This window comes from Protomyctophum parallelum (assembly GCF_964188405.1).
Source record: "Protomyctophum parallelum genome assembly, chromosome: 10".
Classification (NCBI taxonomy): domain Eukaryota; kingdom Metazoa; phylum Chordata; class Actinopteri; order Myctophiformes; family Myctophidae; genus Protomyctophum; species Protomyctophum parallelum.
Window position 1 is genome coordinate 28,048,387 of NC_139704.1, and position 17,789 is coordinate 28,066,175.

At 41.7% G+C, this 17,789-nt stretch overlaps 1 protein-coding gene and 1 long non-coding RNA gene across 2 annotated transcripts in view; both read left to right on the plus strand.

Moving 5' to 3' along the window:
- LOC310866288 overlaps positions 1-17,789 on the plus strand; it is a 579,577-nt gene that overhangs the window by 550,946 nt on the left and 10,842 nt on the right. The gene's annotated exons all lie outside the window — the stretch shown is intronic.
- LOC310866287 (small ribosomal subunit protein uS5m-like) overlaps positions 1-17,789 on the plus strand; it is a 32,432-nt gene that overhangs the window by 3,801 nt on the left and 10,842 nt on the right. Inside the window, exons 3-6 of the mRNA XM_083775861.1 lie at positions 2,888-3,013; positions 4,080-4,193; positions 4,953-5,072; positions 10,545-10,579. Coding sequence (XP_083631987.1) covers positions 2,888-3,013; positions 4,080-4,193; positions 4,953-5,072; positions 10,545-10,579 — 395 coding nt within the window. The remainder of the gene's footprint in view (positions 1-2,887; positions 3,014-4,079; positions 4,194-4,952; positions 5,073-10,544; positions 10,580-17,789) is intronic.

A 17,789-nucleotide genomic window follows, 5' to 3' on the forward strand; every position in this document is an offset into this window, starting at 1 on the left:
CACACTGCGCTGTCATCCGCAGCAATTGGAAACACAGCAGGGACCTTAATCAATGTGTTCAATTCATAAACTATAGCCTACACAGTGAAATCTATTGTGTTAAAATTATACTCATAATGTGCATGTGTCGTGCCGTCGGGGACTGGATCTCTCGCTCTCTCCCGCCCCTATTGGACCACGTCTATCCACGGTAACGGGATATCTTTGCGCTGCATAAAATATGCCTTCTCTGTCTCCAACTGTGTTTAGCTCCTCACCCGCCACATTGTTTGCTTAATTTCCTTTATTTGCTGCGGATTGCATTCGCACCTGCACCGAATCGTAATCAAGTGCGATTGGAAGCGAAGCGAAGCGAAACCCCCGTTTTTGATCGGAGTAGAATGCGGTTCTTTGTTGTGCATTAGGATTCGAATGATGCTTCACACCTGCCAAACGAAGCGCACTTTCTGACAATGTGCAGCAGGATTAGTTTAAATCGCAGTAAAGCTTTCTTGTGTGAAGGTCACCTAAGTCATGTTTGTGACTGGAGGAAGTCAGCTCTTCAAATTCAATAGCCATTGCCCAACACTCTCACCAATTTGGGGAAAGTCGACCTTTAACTGTTTTTCTTTGAAAATCTCAGAGACAACATATGTTAAAGAGGCATGTCAGGAGTTGTCAGAAACATCACAAATGTCCACATCACTGTCACTCACACCACCTCTGTCTTGATTTCTCTTTCTTTCTCTCTCAGTTGGAGATAATTACCTGTTATGCTTTTGTCAGTGTGTCTCTCCCTTCCTGACATATTTTGAGTAGTCAATTATTTTTGCAGTTTTGTGCCAATTATCCCTTACCACACATGGCTGAACGGCTGGAACGTGGAATGTGCGGTGAACGCCGAAAGGGACCGCAAATGACCACTTCCAAACGGAGCTAATCGAAATACTGTAGGAGTGTAGGGTGTAGGCTGCTACTCGCATATACAGCTCAATGAATTAGAATATTGTGTACAAGTTTTTTTTTCCCTAATATAATTCAAAACGTGAAACTGTATTCTCAATTCATTGTGCATAAAGTATTTAAAATGTGTTTTTGTTTTAATCTTGATGATTATGGCGTACAGCCATAAACGAGAAATGTCGACCGTCTGAAAAGTATATTAATGTATGCAGTCAATACTACTAGTAATTGGTGTACTGACCATGGTATTACTGTGCTTAACTGACCAGCCAACTGGCCTGACCTCAACCTGCTATTGTATTGTCCCATGCTGGCTTACCTGCCCTGCCAGTCAATTGATCTATTGAAGATTCTGACTTTCAAATGTACATAATTTTTGTTTTGATTGTATTACTGTATTGTTGTATTGTTCTTTCTGCTTTGGCAATGTAAACGTATGTTTTCTCATGCCAATAAAGCCCTTTGAATTGAATTTAATTGAGGTCTGAGGAGCTCCCACCGGGAGGAATGTACTCCTGCCGTTTTTATTCAGGGTGCATCCATCCCTGTGTATGGACTAGTTTGTTTATTTCAGATAAGCTTTTCAGTGACAGTCTTACTACCCATCTAATGGTCTTTCTACACACACAAATGCAGTGTTATGTGAACAACTTTGAAAGTGTTTGTCTTTCAGCCTAGTGTGTGGTTTTCTGCTTAACAACATTATGAATATGCTAATAGCAATGAAATATTTATGTTATTTTGGCTATTCTACTTCATTGGATTGTTCTGTATAGTGTATACTAGTGTATACTGTATACTGTAGAGGAGAGAGACTGGGAAGAAGAAAACAGAGGAGGGAAGAGATATACCATCCTGATGTGCTCAGCACACTAGCTGTCATATCGTGTGTGTGTGTGTGTGTGTGTGTGTGTGTGTGTGTGTGTGTGTGTGTGTGTGTGTGTGTGTGTGTGTGTCAAACAAAGTCTCATTTGGAACTGTCTCTCGAATACTCTGAGTCTATCCCATTATGATGCCTAGTATATTAATTAACATATCATCCAACAAACAGTCTAGGCTGTGAGATTGAGTGTGTTAATTAGCATACTGTATGTGCATATTGCATGTGTGTGTGTTTAATGAACATACTGATTGCGTACTTTTGTGCTTTGTTATTAACACGTAATAGGCCACAATCTAAATGATGTAGTGACTGTTCACATTACGAAGCTTGTGTGCCTGTGTGTTGCCTGCCTTTTTCTGTCTGGTTTTGTGCATGTGTGCCTACTACTCTTATCTTTTTGTTATCTAATTCCATATTATGAGTAAATGGAGCTTTGGAACTCTAAATTAGTCTCCTAGGAATGTAATTTACAAAATGGAGAGAATGCTTTTGAAGAACTGGGACAGCCATTTATTTTATTCCCCCTAAAATGGGAACATTATGCAGAAAGAGACCCTGAGCTGTTCTGGTGAATTTTAAACGGGGTGGAGTTCTGAATCTTATTTCCCTCAGACCATGGTTCTCTGAACAGTGGAGATTTAAGTATGACTCATTGAACTTATTTGAACCTGGTTTGAAGTCCTTTTGAGCTGTTGAGCTCAATTTGTACATTATAAAGCATGCCTCCCTCTCTGTGACATCTCTATCACTCTTTCCCTCTCCAACCCTCTTAACTCCATCCCTTCTCATTTATTTAAAATGTTCAACACTATGTGTATAAGCTGAAAGAAATATGCATTCATAATGTTCACTCCATGATCTTGGGCAACATATATTGATATTGTGATCTCTCTGGCAGGCTTTTAAACTCACTCTGGCTTTGTAAATCCTCCATTTTGTGTATTGTCAGGGACCGTGTAGCTTATGGGGTGTTTTGTTTGAAACAACATCTTAGAAGAATCAATACTATGTGTTGACGATCCATTCTGCCCCGTTTGTGCGTGCGTGTGTGTGTCTGTACAGTAACAGCGGAGGAGCTGTGGAAAGGTGTGATGGCTGAATCAGGGGCCGGGAACAAGAAGGGCCGAGGGAAGAGGTCCAAACGCAAATTGAGGAGAGACCTCAACAGAGGACAGATTATCGGAGAAGGTGAGACTCTCCATGTGTCTCTAATACCTATTATAACTCATTTCTTTCATTTTGTCTGTCCTCTGTTTTTCCATTCTTCTGTCTGTCTTTCAGCCTGTCTGAAGTTGGAGCAGCTAACTGATGCTAATGACTGTACCAATGGGCAGTTATCTAGCTACAGTACATGACAGTCTACTTATAGAATATTCATTACACTGCAATGATTACATTCATTACTCATCTCTGTTAGAGATAAGCTCTCTTTCAGTCTCAGCTCAATTAAGTTTGATGAGTCTTATTGGCATGAAAGTTGAGATTGAGAATAATGTTGTCAAAGCATCACTATCTATCTGTTTGGCTGTGTTATGTCAGTGCAGGATCAGATTTTAGAGCAGTGAATACAATTTTTTTGAATTGATGTAACTAGAGCGGTGCCCATTGGGCACTGGCCTTAGGCCAGTGCCTACTTGGAACGATGAATGCCCCATCCAGTTATTATGTCTGTGTCCCTTTTATGACCATAATATGGTCATAAAAGGATATGGAGTTATTTGTCAGGCATGACCAATTATGGTGTCTATGCAGATGTCAGAACATCATTGTGATGTCAGAACAAGCCATCTCCATATATGTAATCAGGTGTGATCAATTGGCTAATTTGGGCCCTGTCCAGATCCCAGGCAGAGGCTTTTGTGCTGGTTCTGGACAATGATGTATCCCACCAACTCAAGGGTTGGTGGGGCGAACGGTTCTCGAGTTACTTTGATTACAGACGTACACACAGAGACGTGGTGCATTTATAGATAGATAAAGTTAGTTCCATGTGCTCTTGTCCTCTGCATTTAACTCACTCAACCATTAGGAGCAGTGGGCAGTCACTGAGCATCACAGGGAGACCAGCTACTGTATAACACTTGAAACTTAAAGTGAATGAACGCAGCCGTTCTCACTGGCGCATGTGAATATTATTTTCCATCATGGCTGAAAATAACGCTTTTTACTGTTCATTTCCCAAAATATTGTCCTCTCTCTCTCTCTCTCTCTCTCTCTCTCTCTCTCTCTCTCTCTCTCTTTCCCCCCCATCCAGGACGTGGTGGTTTCCTGTGGCCTGGTCTGAATGCTCCAGTGGTGAAGGCAGGAGCAGTGCAGTCCATGTCACGTAGAGCAGAGGCTGAACAGCTGGAGATGCGGGCTGATCTAGGTACACACACACACTCGCACAATAGAAAGTTCAAAACTCGCCTTCTAACCTTTTAAACTACTCTCACAGATAGAGCAGTAATGCAGAAATAGTACAGTTGCAATACACATTGCTTAGGATTTGTTTGCAAATTAAACAAAATAACAAAATTAACTTCTAGTAATTGGTTTAGTGCTATGTGATGAAAAATATGCTCTTTAAAATTTCACTAAAATGTGAATGCTTGTCTTTGTTCCATATCCTGAATTCGCTAAAGACATTAAGACAGTAGCACCCTACCGCCTGTTACCTCGGGCCATGGGAATGATAGAGACTCTGAGCAGACCAGCGCAGCTATTTCTCTCTCGTTTGTAGAGACGGCAGCAGTTCTGACTGAGACTTGTTTATTGCCTGTTTTTCACCTGTTTTCATAGACATATTTAAATGTACTGTTTGTTTAAAACGAGTAATACACCGTCTGGCTGTCATTTTGAGTTTCATAAAGAACATAGCGGCCCAAGAGTGGCTCCCTAATTGCCAGTTATGGGAATCACAATGGTAAATGAAATCAGGATTCATATATATTCATAAGAGTCCTCACGCAGTAGTTTGCTTTTGACAGGAAGTAATCCAAATTCGACTTTTAGGGATTTTGGCATAAAATACACAAAAAGACCCTAGATTAGCATCTAGGGTCAGGTATGTCCCTATTGTGACCAGGGATAATCTCTAAAAGTGTGAAAACAATATTTTTAATCTCCTTCTATTATCTAAATGCAGTGCGACAGAGAGACGAGTGGGAGAAGAGGAAAAAACTGAGGGGGAAGAGGGAGAGAGGATGGAGTGGAAACTGTTGGGGCGGCATCAGCCTGGGACACCCGGATCCCGGCCCTAATGGAGGTCAGACTCAGAACACACATACTGTACATACACAGAAGGTTCAATGTCTGTCTGGCAGCACTGATTTTGGTGACTATGGCCTTTCATCTAGTGTTATGAGGCCAACGTTTCCATTCACACGCTATATATCTCAAAATTATAATGGGCTCAAAATAGTAATGGTCTGATTGCTGTGAAATGTACTGGGTGCATGTATGCTCCCTAGAAGATGACCCCTTTAATCTAGCACAAATGCTTAAGTTCCACTTGCACACGTGATATCTCAAAATGTAATTCAGGTTTTTTCCACAAGGATATGGAGCTGCCAACCAGGAGGGAAAAATGGTCCAGGGACATGCACCTGAACACGAGGACACTTGGCTCATTAACACTTCTGTAGCGAGCTATTAATTAATTATTGTAGCCTCTGCCGTGCCTTCCATTCTGAGTGGATTTGCGACAAAAATGACCCCAGGTCCGTGAACCGAAACTGAAAGCCACCAACGTCAAATCTAGCGGATCACATATCTAAGTAATCTGAAACATAAACCTTGCAATCATGACTTGCGACGCCACGACCAAAATTGGCTGTAAAAATACTTGTTTTGATTCAAATCGGAATCTGGGATTAGAATCCTAGAGGCACAAATTTCATCCGAAATGTGGATGGCAGAAAATCCACCAAGCGATCCAAGAATCCGACTTTTGGCGGTTTGAAAATCCTCCTTTCAACTGCTTTAGAGAAACTGCAAAGAGAAACATTTTCTCTTTGACGCAATTGGTCAGAGCTACTGTCAGTCAAAGGTCTCAAGCATTGAAAGTCACTGTACCAAAGCCCGCCCATATTGCATACGGTGTCCCGATTGGCCGCCCCATTTCTCTGGTGTAGGAAATGGGCGTACAATTGAGCCTCTCCAGACCGTAATCCGCCGGCAGGCAATTCTTTTTTTGCCAACGGCTGATTCGGTCTGGTTTATTAACCAGGCTACAACTGCTTTGCATTGTGAATATATTTGCAATCCCATAGTTGGAACAGTGGGGCGTTGCTATAGGAACCGGACCAATGATAAAGGCTTCCGTAGCCATCAACCATTATATAGACGGAGTATACAGTACGTTGGGGTATGTACGTTGGGGGGGAATCTAATAGAGTCCATAGTGAAACAAGATAAAGTGCCCCTCTGGGCACAGGTCTCCACCAGGTCAGGTTGTGGCCTCCTGGTGGCGCTATAATAGGCCAATGTGAAAAGGGTGCCATTTCTTCTTACACCTTGGTTGGCAATTGGATGATTTGAGGCATTTTGTTCCAAAAATGTGTTTTGCAAAAATCCACCTGTGGTGGTGCTATAACAGGCCAATGTGAAAAGGGTGGGATATATTCCTCAGCCTAGTAGGAAAGTCTGTGAAAGATTTCACGTAAATTGCACACTGCGTGCATGATTTGAGGCTTTTTGTTCAATTTTTTTTTTAGCCAATTAGGATGGAATATGAAATATTGGACAGATCCGGCTTGAACACATGACTATAGCGATAGTGTGTAACGATTTGTGGGATTTTTGGACAGAATGTGGAGGATTCTTTTTTTCAAAAGTCGGCTTCCTGGGGGAGCTATAACAGGCCATTCTGGAAAATTTGGGGCAGAGGTTCATCGTTGGCATCCAGGGAGTGTGACTGCATAATTTGGCATCGTCCGGGTTAACTGCTGGAGATTAGCTGTACACAGACGGACGGACGGACGGACACACACACGTACACACACGGACGGAGTGCAAAACATACTCTCCCCCCATGCCTTTGGCCTGGTGGAGACAAAAAAAAAATCATATTTGTCGTTCGCATTGGCTATTTTATCCCTGTCTAGTTGTCATTGTACATTTGCACCAGGCGAGAGGAATGAGGCTAATATAAGATTTCTAACAGGTCGATGTACGGTGTCATCTGGTACACACACACACACGCGCACGCGCGCACACGAAGGAATAAACTAATCTAGACGAGCAATGTAAGGGGGGGGATGCCTGTGGGTGTGTATGGTAGTGTGAGAGTGAAATATGGGTGCTACAGTATACTCTTGTTATGAGAGGCTGTGTCCTGCCTTTTGTATGTACAGTAAGTAATAGTATCATGTTATGAGTGATAGACTACACTAGTATTGTGGCCCATTAGGTCGAAATACTGATAGAGGTTCAGAAAGTCACAGCTCTCTTTCCATCTTTTATTTCTCTGACTATGGCATCCTTCACTCCCTGGCCTCTCTCTTGCTCTTAGCCTTCATCAACCCTTCACAATCTCCTGTCACCTGTTTACCAGTCCATCCCCATGCCCCCCTGTCATCTCACCATGTGGCATCATCTCACCACGTGGCATCATCTCCCTCTAACTCTCTGCATATTCAACTTCATCCCTCACTCCCTCCTGCCCTTGTCAGACTAATTCTTTCATCCATCCATCCATCTAAACTTGTACAAGGTTCATATTTCAGGGTAGCAGAAGAACTCATTCCAATGATCATCAACCCTTCACAATCTCTTTCTATCACCTGTTTACCAGTCCATCCCTATGCCCACCTGTCATCTCACCACATGGCATCATCTCCCTCTCACTCTCTGCATCTTCAACTTCATCCCTCCCTCCCTCCTGCCCTTGTCAGACTAATTATTTCCTCCATCCATCCATCTAAACTTGTACAAGGTTCATATTTCAGGGTAGCAGAAGAACTCATTCCAGTGAGTGAAGAAGTGTTTCTGAACTTTTAACAACCTCTGAAACTTCAGAGAAATCTTCACAGAAATCTGTTCACTGCCAGTTACATAATCCACCAGTGTGTGTGCGCGCACACACACACACGCACGCACGCGCGCTGATGTCGTTTAATACAGAAAACCAGAGAAAGCGAGAGGACGACATGATGGATGTATTATTTTTAACATCCTCTGAAGCTTGTAGTAATGTCGTCGATTCAGATGGATACATTTGTACAAGTTTTATGTCCACTGTCTCCCTCTCTCAACGGAGAGATTGGTAGATTGTGCATTTATATAGTGCCTTTATCCAAAGCACTTTACAATGTACATTTCTTTCATCCTATTCTCTCTGGTGATGGTGCTGTATCTAGTGTCAAATCCAGTGCACAGTACTTACAATACTTGTATAATGTATGTATGTATAATGTTACTACTGTCAACCAGTAGGTGTCCTACACAACACCACTGTAATGGTTCCCTATGGAGACACAAAGAGTCTCCTTTGTGTCTCCACTGCTGGTTATCAAATTATTGGCTTAGGAATGCGACAAAAAATAAATACAATATACAATATAAATACATGGCGTGAGTAATCGATGGGGACAAAAAGCTATTTTTGGGTTAAGCCTCTATTTTGTAGAGGTCCTTTTCCTGTTTCTTGCTTTCCGTCATTAATTTGTCTTTCATGTTTGGTCCTTTCTTTAGTTCATTGTCTTTCATCTTTTTGTTTTGTCACTAATAGACTGTTTCATGCAATCTCTTGCCCGGCCCTTTTAAACTCTTGCCATCATATTCAAGTTAACTCAATATGTTTGCAGTAACGCACTAATACATTGTTTTCCGCTCTCTTCTCCTCTCAAACATACTCTTTCTTTCCCTCGTTCCTGTTTTGCTCACTGCCTCTTGGGTGATTATTGACAAAAGGAGTGTGCAGCTTTTGTGTCCGCTGAACCTGTACAAATAAGAAAAAAATAATAAACTGTACTTCTCAAAGCACCTGCCAACGACTACATGAAATGCGCCCATACAGTAGCTGCACTACCAAGCAAAGAGTGTCTCATTGCTCCATTGCTATTTGAACATATTTGAAGTAGGTCATATGCATACATTAATCTCACAATTGGGCCATTTATATGTAAATAAGTGTCATACAAAGGCACAAAAGTCCAATTCACAAACACCAGTGCTAATAGCCACACACAGAGTGAAAATGATTATTATTATTATTCAGAAAGTTAGTGGTAACTGAAGCTTTCTCTTGATCATGACAGGAGTGATTATTTAGGTATCATGCCAGGTGTGATCAGGAGTGCTTTAGTACAGTTTCGTTTGTCAAAAACTCATATCACACCTGTATTCAGTTAAAGTGCAAATAACATGCATTTTAAAACTGCTTTTAATATTTAATAATCATATTGTCTGTCACTCAAAGTTATTTCTAATGGTTTGAGCCTCAATCACCACTCTGATATAACCAGGCCTTGTCATTTCTTTCTGGACTTTGAAAGCAGTTTTAGCTGCAGTACCACACTGTCCTGAGGTGGAGAGGGTGCTGATATGCAGATTATTTAATATTTGAGTCATTATAATACTCATGCTAGATAAAACCAGGCTTGTTTCCATTCCATGTCAGCTTGGAAAATCAACAATGGTGGACATTGTAAACAAAGTGGAAATGCAAATTTGCAACTGAAGACTGAAGAAAAGGAGGAATTATACAAAGTAGGGTGACATTGATGACATCACGATGAGGCCAAAATCAGTCGAGCTGTTTCTGAGAGCAATTTCCATTAAAACACCCATATGACATGAAGGCCTGATTGTTCAAAATTGGTTATTTGTGGGGATAGAAAACACACATGGGAGCCCCAAAAACACAAAATAAATTGAAAAAGTTGAATTTTATGTTATAGGTCCTTTAATACAGGTGTGTGTGTGACTGTGTGTATATATATTTAAAAAAAAAAGATTAATAAAAAAAAACTACCGGTATATAGAATAATCACTAATAACATATTCATGGTGTAATCAGCGACTGCAATCCATTCAGTGTGAATATAAGCCCCTCTGTATTCCAGTACAGACTCACAGGAGTGAATGTGATGTACCAAGGTTGTTCGTCATTGTTTATAGATGCCATCTGTCTGATGGTGGACTAATGTCTCACCAGAGAGTCTTTCACCAGGGGGGTGTGTGCATGCATGTGTACGTAGGTATGTTTGCCTGTGATGTTGTGTGTGTGTGAGGAAGAGGAATGTACAAGGATGCTTTGCTCCTTTCATGTGTGCGGTGTGTATTCTCGCAGTGCTCACTTGACTGTGACTGGTGTTAATTGATGTCAGCATCTGGAGACAAAAGCTCAAAACCTGGCCTCAATCAGAGGTCATCGGATACAATCAAGCTTCCTGTTCTGTCCCTGTGAACTTGTTACTTATGGACCATAGGGACCTGTGTGTGTGTGTGTGTGTGTGTGTGTGTGTGTGTGTGTGTGTGTGTGTGTGTGTGTGTGTGTGTGTGTGTGTGTGTGTGTGTGTGTGTGTGTGTGTGTGTGTGTGTGTGTGTGTGTGTGTGTGTGTGTGTGTGTGTGTGTGTGTGTGTGTGTGTGTGTGTGTGTGTGTGTGTGTGTGTGTGTGTGTGTTTTCATATTTATCCTAAACTTTTATTTATTTCCTGTCTCTCCCATTCTTTTACTCCACAATTCCTTCTTTGTCTCTCCCTTTATTCTTATTTTCTCTCTCTCTACACACAGAGACCTACGAGGAATTTGACTCCCGTGTGATTGAGGTAAGTGCTCCTTACCTCCTCCAATGTGCACAACTCCCAAATGTGATTTGAAAGGGTCACAGCCAAGGTTACAAATCACCACAGGTAGTCAGTCAAACATTGGGGGATGCTCCCCCATATTTATTTTCTAAGACCATTACAAAAGGCCTCAAGCTACAGCAATTTGTATCCTCGCACAGCGAGTGAGACAGCTGACACTTAACGTAATTGGTGTTAGCTTTGAGGAAACCTGCTTTTTGTAGAACACAGGTCTTGTTTTCAAAGTCACATACAGGCTTTGAATAATACCTTTAGCTTTCAGCAGCGCTCTTAAGGATGTCTCTGTCCATCCGTCTGTCTACCACTTTGTGGAGGGTCAGGGAATTAGTACCTAGATTGTTTTACATATAATATAAATTACTCTGTTACAAGCATAGACCGTAAAAACAAATATGGACGGCATTACACGATTGGTTTCTATAGACCATAAATGAATCCTATTTTTCAGTGGTTTCAAATCCACCATCTTTCTATATCTGGTCCGAAATTCAAACGGAAATTATTGGATGCCACCAGAGTGAGGGTGGGTCTTCACTTGGTAGAACCAGTACAAACCCTAGAAACATACCATACTTGGTCATTCATTTCATGGACCCAAAATCTACTAAACGCGTAACATGATGATTTAAAAAGATGCAATTGAAAACAAAGTGTTTATGAAAAGGTTTACGTCCGCCCAAAACCTCATTGACTCTTTTTGTCTTTTGAGATTATAATGCAACCAGTAAAAGGTTTATAACAACATCTACTGGGCCATTAATAGGAACAGCAGGCTGCACGGAAGTAAGTGAGATTCAATTCCAGCGAGGGGGATTTACCCCTTGGTTACAGGTAAAAGCCTATACTTTTTTTTTACTCAAGTACCAAAGTAAAAGTATATAGCAGATCTAGCCAAAGTATAAAATAGCGCTTAAGGGGTTAATAATGTAACTACTGTAGTAACTAAAGCTGTCAAATAATTATAGTTTAGTAAAAAGTACAGTATTTGTGCCAAAATCTTTACTTGCACTCAGATATATCTCAAAATAGAATGGGCATATTACCATAAAACTTGCTATGCACATTCATGCTCTTTGGAGAATGAAACCTACAGTATAGAAGCTCTAAATCTGTTCTTAGGTTATCTTGCAAACAATCATACAAAACTGAGACTGAATGATATGCAATATGTTGTCATGATTTTGTATTACTGTAGGTCTATGTTTAGAAATCTGTGTTGCTCAAGTTATATTAAGGGAACTCCCAAATAAAATAGAACATACAAATGAACAGAATGTACAGTACTGATTATGTGCCAGATGTTGCTGCAGGCAGGGTAGCAAGAAAGATTGTGCTCACACACCACATGTATAGTGCAGCACTGTATTTATTCAATGACTGGAAATACTTTCTTCTTGCCCTGTGAGCCAGCATTTCTACAAATGTCATGGTTTTGCGTGTATCCATTTGGAAACTACTTCTTTTTATTTGTACCCACACCCCATCTTTGGACAATCTGTGGCGGAAGGTTTCATGCTTTTTATTATTAGTTGTTATGCCGCTAAACAAAATATTCGACAAAGTTTCATGCAAATCCAATTATACATTTTGGAGATATCTTGCTAACTGACAAACATAATGGGGAGAAAATGTAACCCCCCTTCAACTCCTGGGGTTATGGCATTGCTTTAGGTCACCTTACTTAATCTATTTTTCCAGAGGTTAACTTGAAGGGTTCTGTATGAAAACTTAGACACAGAGAAGCCAGTGAGTGGGGTGTTCTAGTTTACTTCATGCCCAGTCGTTTTGAACTCTCTCTTTGATAATTTTGCAGTTCCTGTGTGTGTGTGTGGGTGTGTGGGTGGGTGGGTGGGTGGGCGGGCTGGATGGCTGTGTGCACACCAGTGTGTGATATCTGTGTGTGTGTATCCACATGGGTCTGTGTAGATGTGAAAAAGATTATTGATTGGGATTCCCCTAGTACTGTAGTCCCTTATTACGGCTGACCACTACTAGTCGGTTCGTTAGGGAGGGTGTAGATGAGCACATCTCCATGTGAAGTAGCCAGACACTTCTTTTCACCTGACCGTGAGGAGTTACAATACACCCCGGGGTGGAGTGACGCTGAACTGGCACCCTGAACACCCCTTGGGCGTTGCTAGTTCAGTGACAGAGAACACCCTCCCCACCTGGCTTCCCTACCATGAACACGGCCAAATGTGTTCATTAGACTGTTCGACAAAGCCGGAGGCACCATGGAGGATTCAAATCCCAAGTCCCCATGGTGGTGGGCAGGAACCACCCGAGTGCCGCCATAGGGAATTGCATTGGCCAGTTTCTCTACAGCGGTAGTTCCCCACCACAACCACTTCCAGAAACACTATATTAAGCTCTTTGATTAGATTGTTAGGGTCCATGTAAACAGAGTCAGGATCCGCCAGATGTAATTAAGCTTCTAATTTGGTCAGTGGAGAGACAGGGAAGGAAGCCTGCAAGGAGGAAGTGATATCAATATGACTGTTACTGCAGTGACATTTCTAGTGATACTAGATGGGGAGTAGATGCATTAAGTGATGCAGCAAATTAAGCTCTTAACCGTTTAAGCCCCATTAATTGTGAGTTTGTAGATCTGCAATTGTTTTACTTTTTATTTTCCCCCGAAAACGTTTACCTGTAATGACGTCCATGAAGTCCAAAATACAGGAGGGACAAGGTCGGGGGGGGGGGGGGGGTGGCCCCTGTGCATTTATTTATTTATCTCTTAGTATTCTGCAGTAATTCAATAAGCTCTAATGGACCCTGTCAACTTAGCAGGGTTAATCGCCCTTGTGCACTGGTTTGTGTGTGTGCGTGTGTTGCACGTGCGCACATTTGTCTGCTTGAATGTACATACGCATACACGTGCCACACAAGTAGACATGATCTCTCTCTCTCTCTCTTACTCATATGGAAAGGTAAATGCACAATGTTGTATGGGAGAAGTAGTTTTCTTCATTCTTGAAATATGTACTCAAATCTTTTTAGCCTGGAAACCAGACAAGCTACAATCTTGTACTGTCACAATCTTGTACCGTCACTTTTTTTTTGTTGCATTTTCCAATTATTTGCATGATTTGTGTATGGTCAAGATCAATCATGGTGGCTTGATTCCAGGCTTAAAGCTCTGAATCTAAAGATTTTCCTAGAAAATGTCCATGGAGAAATTAATTGGATTTCTACCTCTTGACACCACCTCTGGTGTGAAACATGGTGATCTAATAAGAGCACCTTCACTTCTGCACTTATCTCAAGGCCTGATGACTGCAACGTTGTCAACCATGACTTACACAGCCTAGGTATCCCAGCCTGCTAATAATTGGTGGATTTGAACCCTGGTCCTCATGCGCGCGGCATATGCGATGTATATCGCCTGACTGAGCCATCCGTCACCCCCACTGTGTACAGTAAAACAGCCAGTATTGACCTACCAATTAAAAGCTCTTTTGTGAGTCCTTTGTTCAGGGCTTTCCATTAATAATCTACAGTAATGTAGCTGTTATTGATTCGCACTGTATAGCACACTGTAATTAGGTGTGTGTGTGTGTGTGTGTGTGTGTGTGTGTGTGTGTGTGTGTGTGTGTGTGTATTTTGTTTGTAAATCTATCTTGGCCTATGTGTGTGCGAGTCTTTATTCCTTGTTTGTGTGTCACATTGATAGTCTTCCCTAGTTCTCCTGCCTGCTGCATAAATAATAGTGTTACCGGCATTTGCCTCCCTTGGAAACCAACGGGTGCTTTTATGGTGCCATCTCCTATATAAATACATTGTGCGTGCGTGTGCGCACCACTATAAATTCAGCCCTAATGAAATGAAAACGGCTTACTGGCATAAAAGGCTTGTCTCCCAAGGACAAAGTCACTTGCTAGACATTGGCAAACCAATCCCACAGCAGGCAGAGAGGAAGAGAATCGGACAGGGGGACAGAGAGTCGGACTGAGTAGCAGAAATAAACGTTAAAGCCATGTATAAAACCAATGTAGGACTCCATTAAGGAAGTCTTTGTAAGTCTTAATCTTTGGTTGGTGAACATTTGAAACATTTTTTAAATTGACCTTTCTGCAAGTAATTATCATACCACATAGCCGTTTTCTTTTTCTTAAGGTTGAGGAAAATGCAGTCAAATATACTGTTGCCATAAATATTTAGTGCTGTGTTGTCATACAGTCCGGTCAGTGATTTGTGCACTGACATATCGGTCAGGAAGGCAGAGTGAGACAAAATAAGAGAAGACCCAGGGCTAAAAGAGGACAGAGCCATTTTGGGGACGGAGAGAGTGCATGGTGACGAAGGAAGTGTCGTTATTATTATATTGATCAGCCTGCAGTGAGAGGAGTAGACGAAGCAAATGAGGGGGGGGGTAATGGGGGGCGTGTCACACCCGTGGCTCCACTCCCGGGAGCGAGGCGACTTGGATAAGACTGTGATTTCATTAGGGGTGATGAAGTGTCGTGGTTGGAGGCGGTTTCTAACATTACTTCTTGTCCCAGGAGACGCCGACCTTGGAAGCTTTTTTTGGTATAACCTCACCCCCCTAACTTCAATGATGGGACCCGACAACAACAGCGGCTGAGTAGGGTTATCCAAGGCTCCCCTAGGAAAATGCTCACAGCTAAGGATCCAGATATGAATGGTAATATAAGCCACCAATGCCTGTGCTATCGGGCTCCTATATGGGCGCGGGCGCCGGGGACGCCCATCTGAGATAAAGAATTATCCAGAGAGAGATGCTAAAGTAATTAAACAGTAAACACAGTGATTCTCTGTCATCCTCTAGGACACTTCACGGGAGTCGAACTTGCAAACTTTCTTTGAACATGTGATTCACAAAAAGCCATTCTATTCTTCCATAAAGCCTGTTTTGGAATTTCTCCATTGCATATGGATCATGTTAAAAGGCTTTGTGTTGGCTCGTTTTGGCTCAGTTGAGCCAACACACAGAAAAACACTCTGTGTGACGTGTGTGCGCACACACAGGGTAGCTGAATTAATTCTCATTTAATTTCCTCTGTATCTTCTCTCTCTCGCTCTGTGAGAGCTTTGTGTATCTTCTCTCTCTCGCTCTGTGAGAGCTTTGGCTCTCATTTGTGCTCGCTTACACACACACACACACGCACATGCGCGCGCACCACACACGTGCAGCACACATAAACCAAAGAAAGTCTCATAGTCTGGGTGGTTTAGTGCATTCTTACTGTGTTGCTTATCAGCACAAATCATTAGCTGTTCCTTTACTCAGAGCTACAGTAGAGACGATCTGTCCAGGCTGTCTGCTGACTGCATGTAACTCAACACAGTGTCACACACAAAGGCACACGGCCACAGTATACACTCACACAAATGCACATATCATAGGCCCACATTTCCGGAAATATAGTAGAAGCCAAATTACACTCACGTGCACGCACGCACACAAGACACGACCCACAAGCATAATTATCTATCTGCAGTTGAAAGCATTAAATGGCCTCCCAGCTGTTGTCTCCGGTATGCTAATGTATGTTTGATTGATTGAAGTATTTATTAAATTTCAATTTAACAGTATGCAGATCAGGGGGGCAGTCAGACAGATATTTTGTGAAGCCTGAAACTCCTGAAAGTTCATATAATGGCCTGTTGTGGCGCTGTCACTGGACCCAAAAAAACCCATAGCCCCATAGAAGTCCATGTATTTGGGCCCAACTTCACCTAGACTGTATTACCTTAATAAACATGGTCATGAATACTTTCTGCTTCCAGTCACTAGTTTAAAGTCTCATTTCTAATGTCATAATATTCTTTTTGGAAAATGATGGTCCCATTTATAAAATAAATGACCATAAAGTCGCGTATGTTCTGAGGGGCGTGGCTGACAGTCTATGATCGGGAGTCCCCACCCACTCGAGTCAAAATAAAAACCAACGGAGAAGAAGGGGGGAAGTCCCGCCTCGTTGTCTGGGCAGCCAATGGCCAGCTGGGCCCAAACGGAGCCAGCCAATGGCCAGCTGGGCCCAAACGGATCTAGAAAGATGGCGACTTACAGTGCAGGAATAACAGGCTTCATTTTACGTCCATGTTAGACCCGGGGAACGCTTTGTCCATATTTTTTACAGTCTATGATGCAGATTAGGTACATTTCAAGCACCATTCAATACAAAAACTTAACTGTGGGCGACACCATAAAGCATTACACTTGTTTACAATAGGGTTCCCACTTTTCAATTAATCAGAACATTTAGAGATGTACAAATATACACTTCTATATAACAAAAAAAACAGGAAATCATAAAGGTAAAATGGGAAAAGAAAAATATACAGTGGGGGGGACTCAGACTTTTTTAAGGGGGCCAGTTTCGAATTGCAGCCGTCCATAGGTGCCCTTTGAGACAAGGGATTCACATGTCTTAATGACTGTTGGTAGGGTGTTCCACATTTTGGTGGCATAGGAGTGAAATGAATTAAGTCCCTTGTTTGTGCTGATTCTGGGTTGCAGCGAATCTTGTGGACCAGACCCATTGCAAGATGCTGTACTCTGTCGTCAACCCTAAGCCATTCCAGCCTGTCAAAATGGGCTGGGGTGAGGTGGTTTCGGGGAGTGAGGCCAAGTAGTAGCCTGACCAGTTTGTTTTGGGAGGTCTGGAACCTTGTTTTAAGGGTCTTCAAGGTGTTTTTGCTGACCAGTGAGGAAATCCTGTATATTAATCTTGTTCTTTGGTAAGCCAAGGTCATTGTAAAGTGGATGCTAAAGTGTGAAGTGACTCTCTGCTAATTTTGACACATTTCACACATGTATAATAATGTAAAATAGTGAATTTGAGTGAGTTTGGTGGCCAAATAGAAATGTCACTGTGATCTCACAAAACTCTTGGTAGCACTTTACAATAATGACCCGTTATAAAGCATTTATAAACGTTTATAAGCAGTTTGTAGACTATTAACAAATCATTATTAACCTGTTTGTTGACATTCGTAAATGATTATTAAAACCGTTATAACTATGGTTACAAATAATTTATAAGGTATTAGTAAGTAGTAAACTATTCATTAATAAGCCATTTATATACATCTGTAAATGATTATTAAATCATTTGTAATGACCCCATGATAAAGCATTTATAAACGTTTATAAGCAGTTTGTAGACTATTAACAAATCATTAACAACCTGCTTGTTTACAT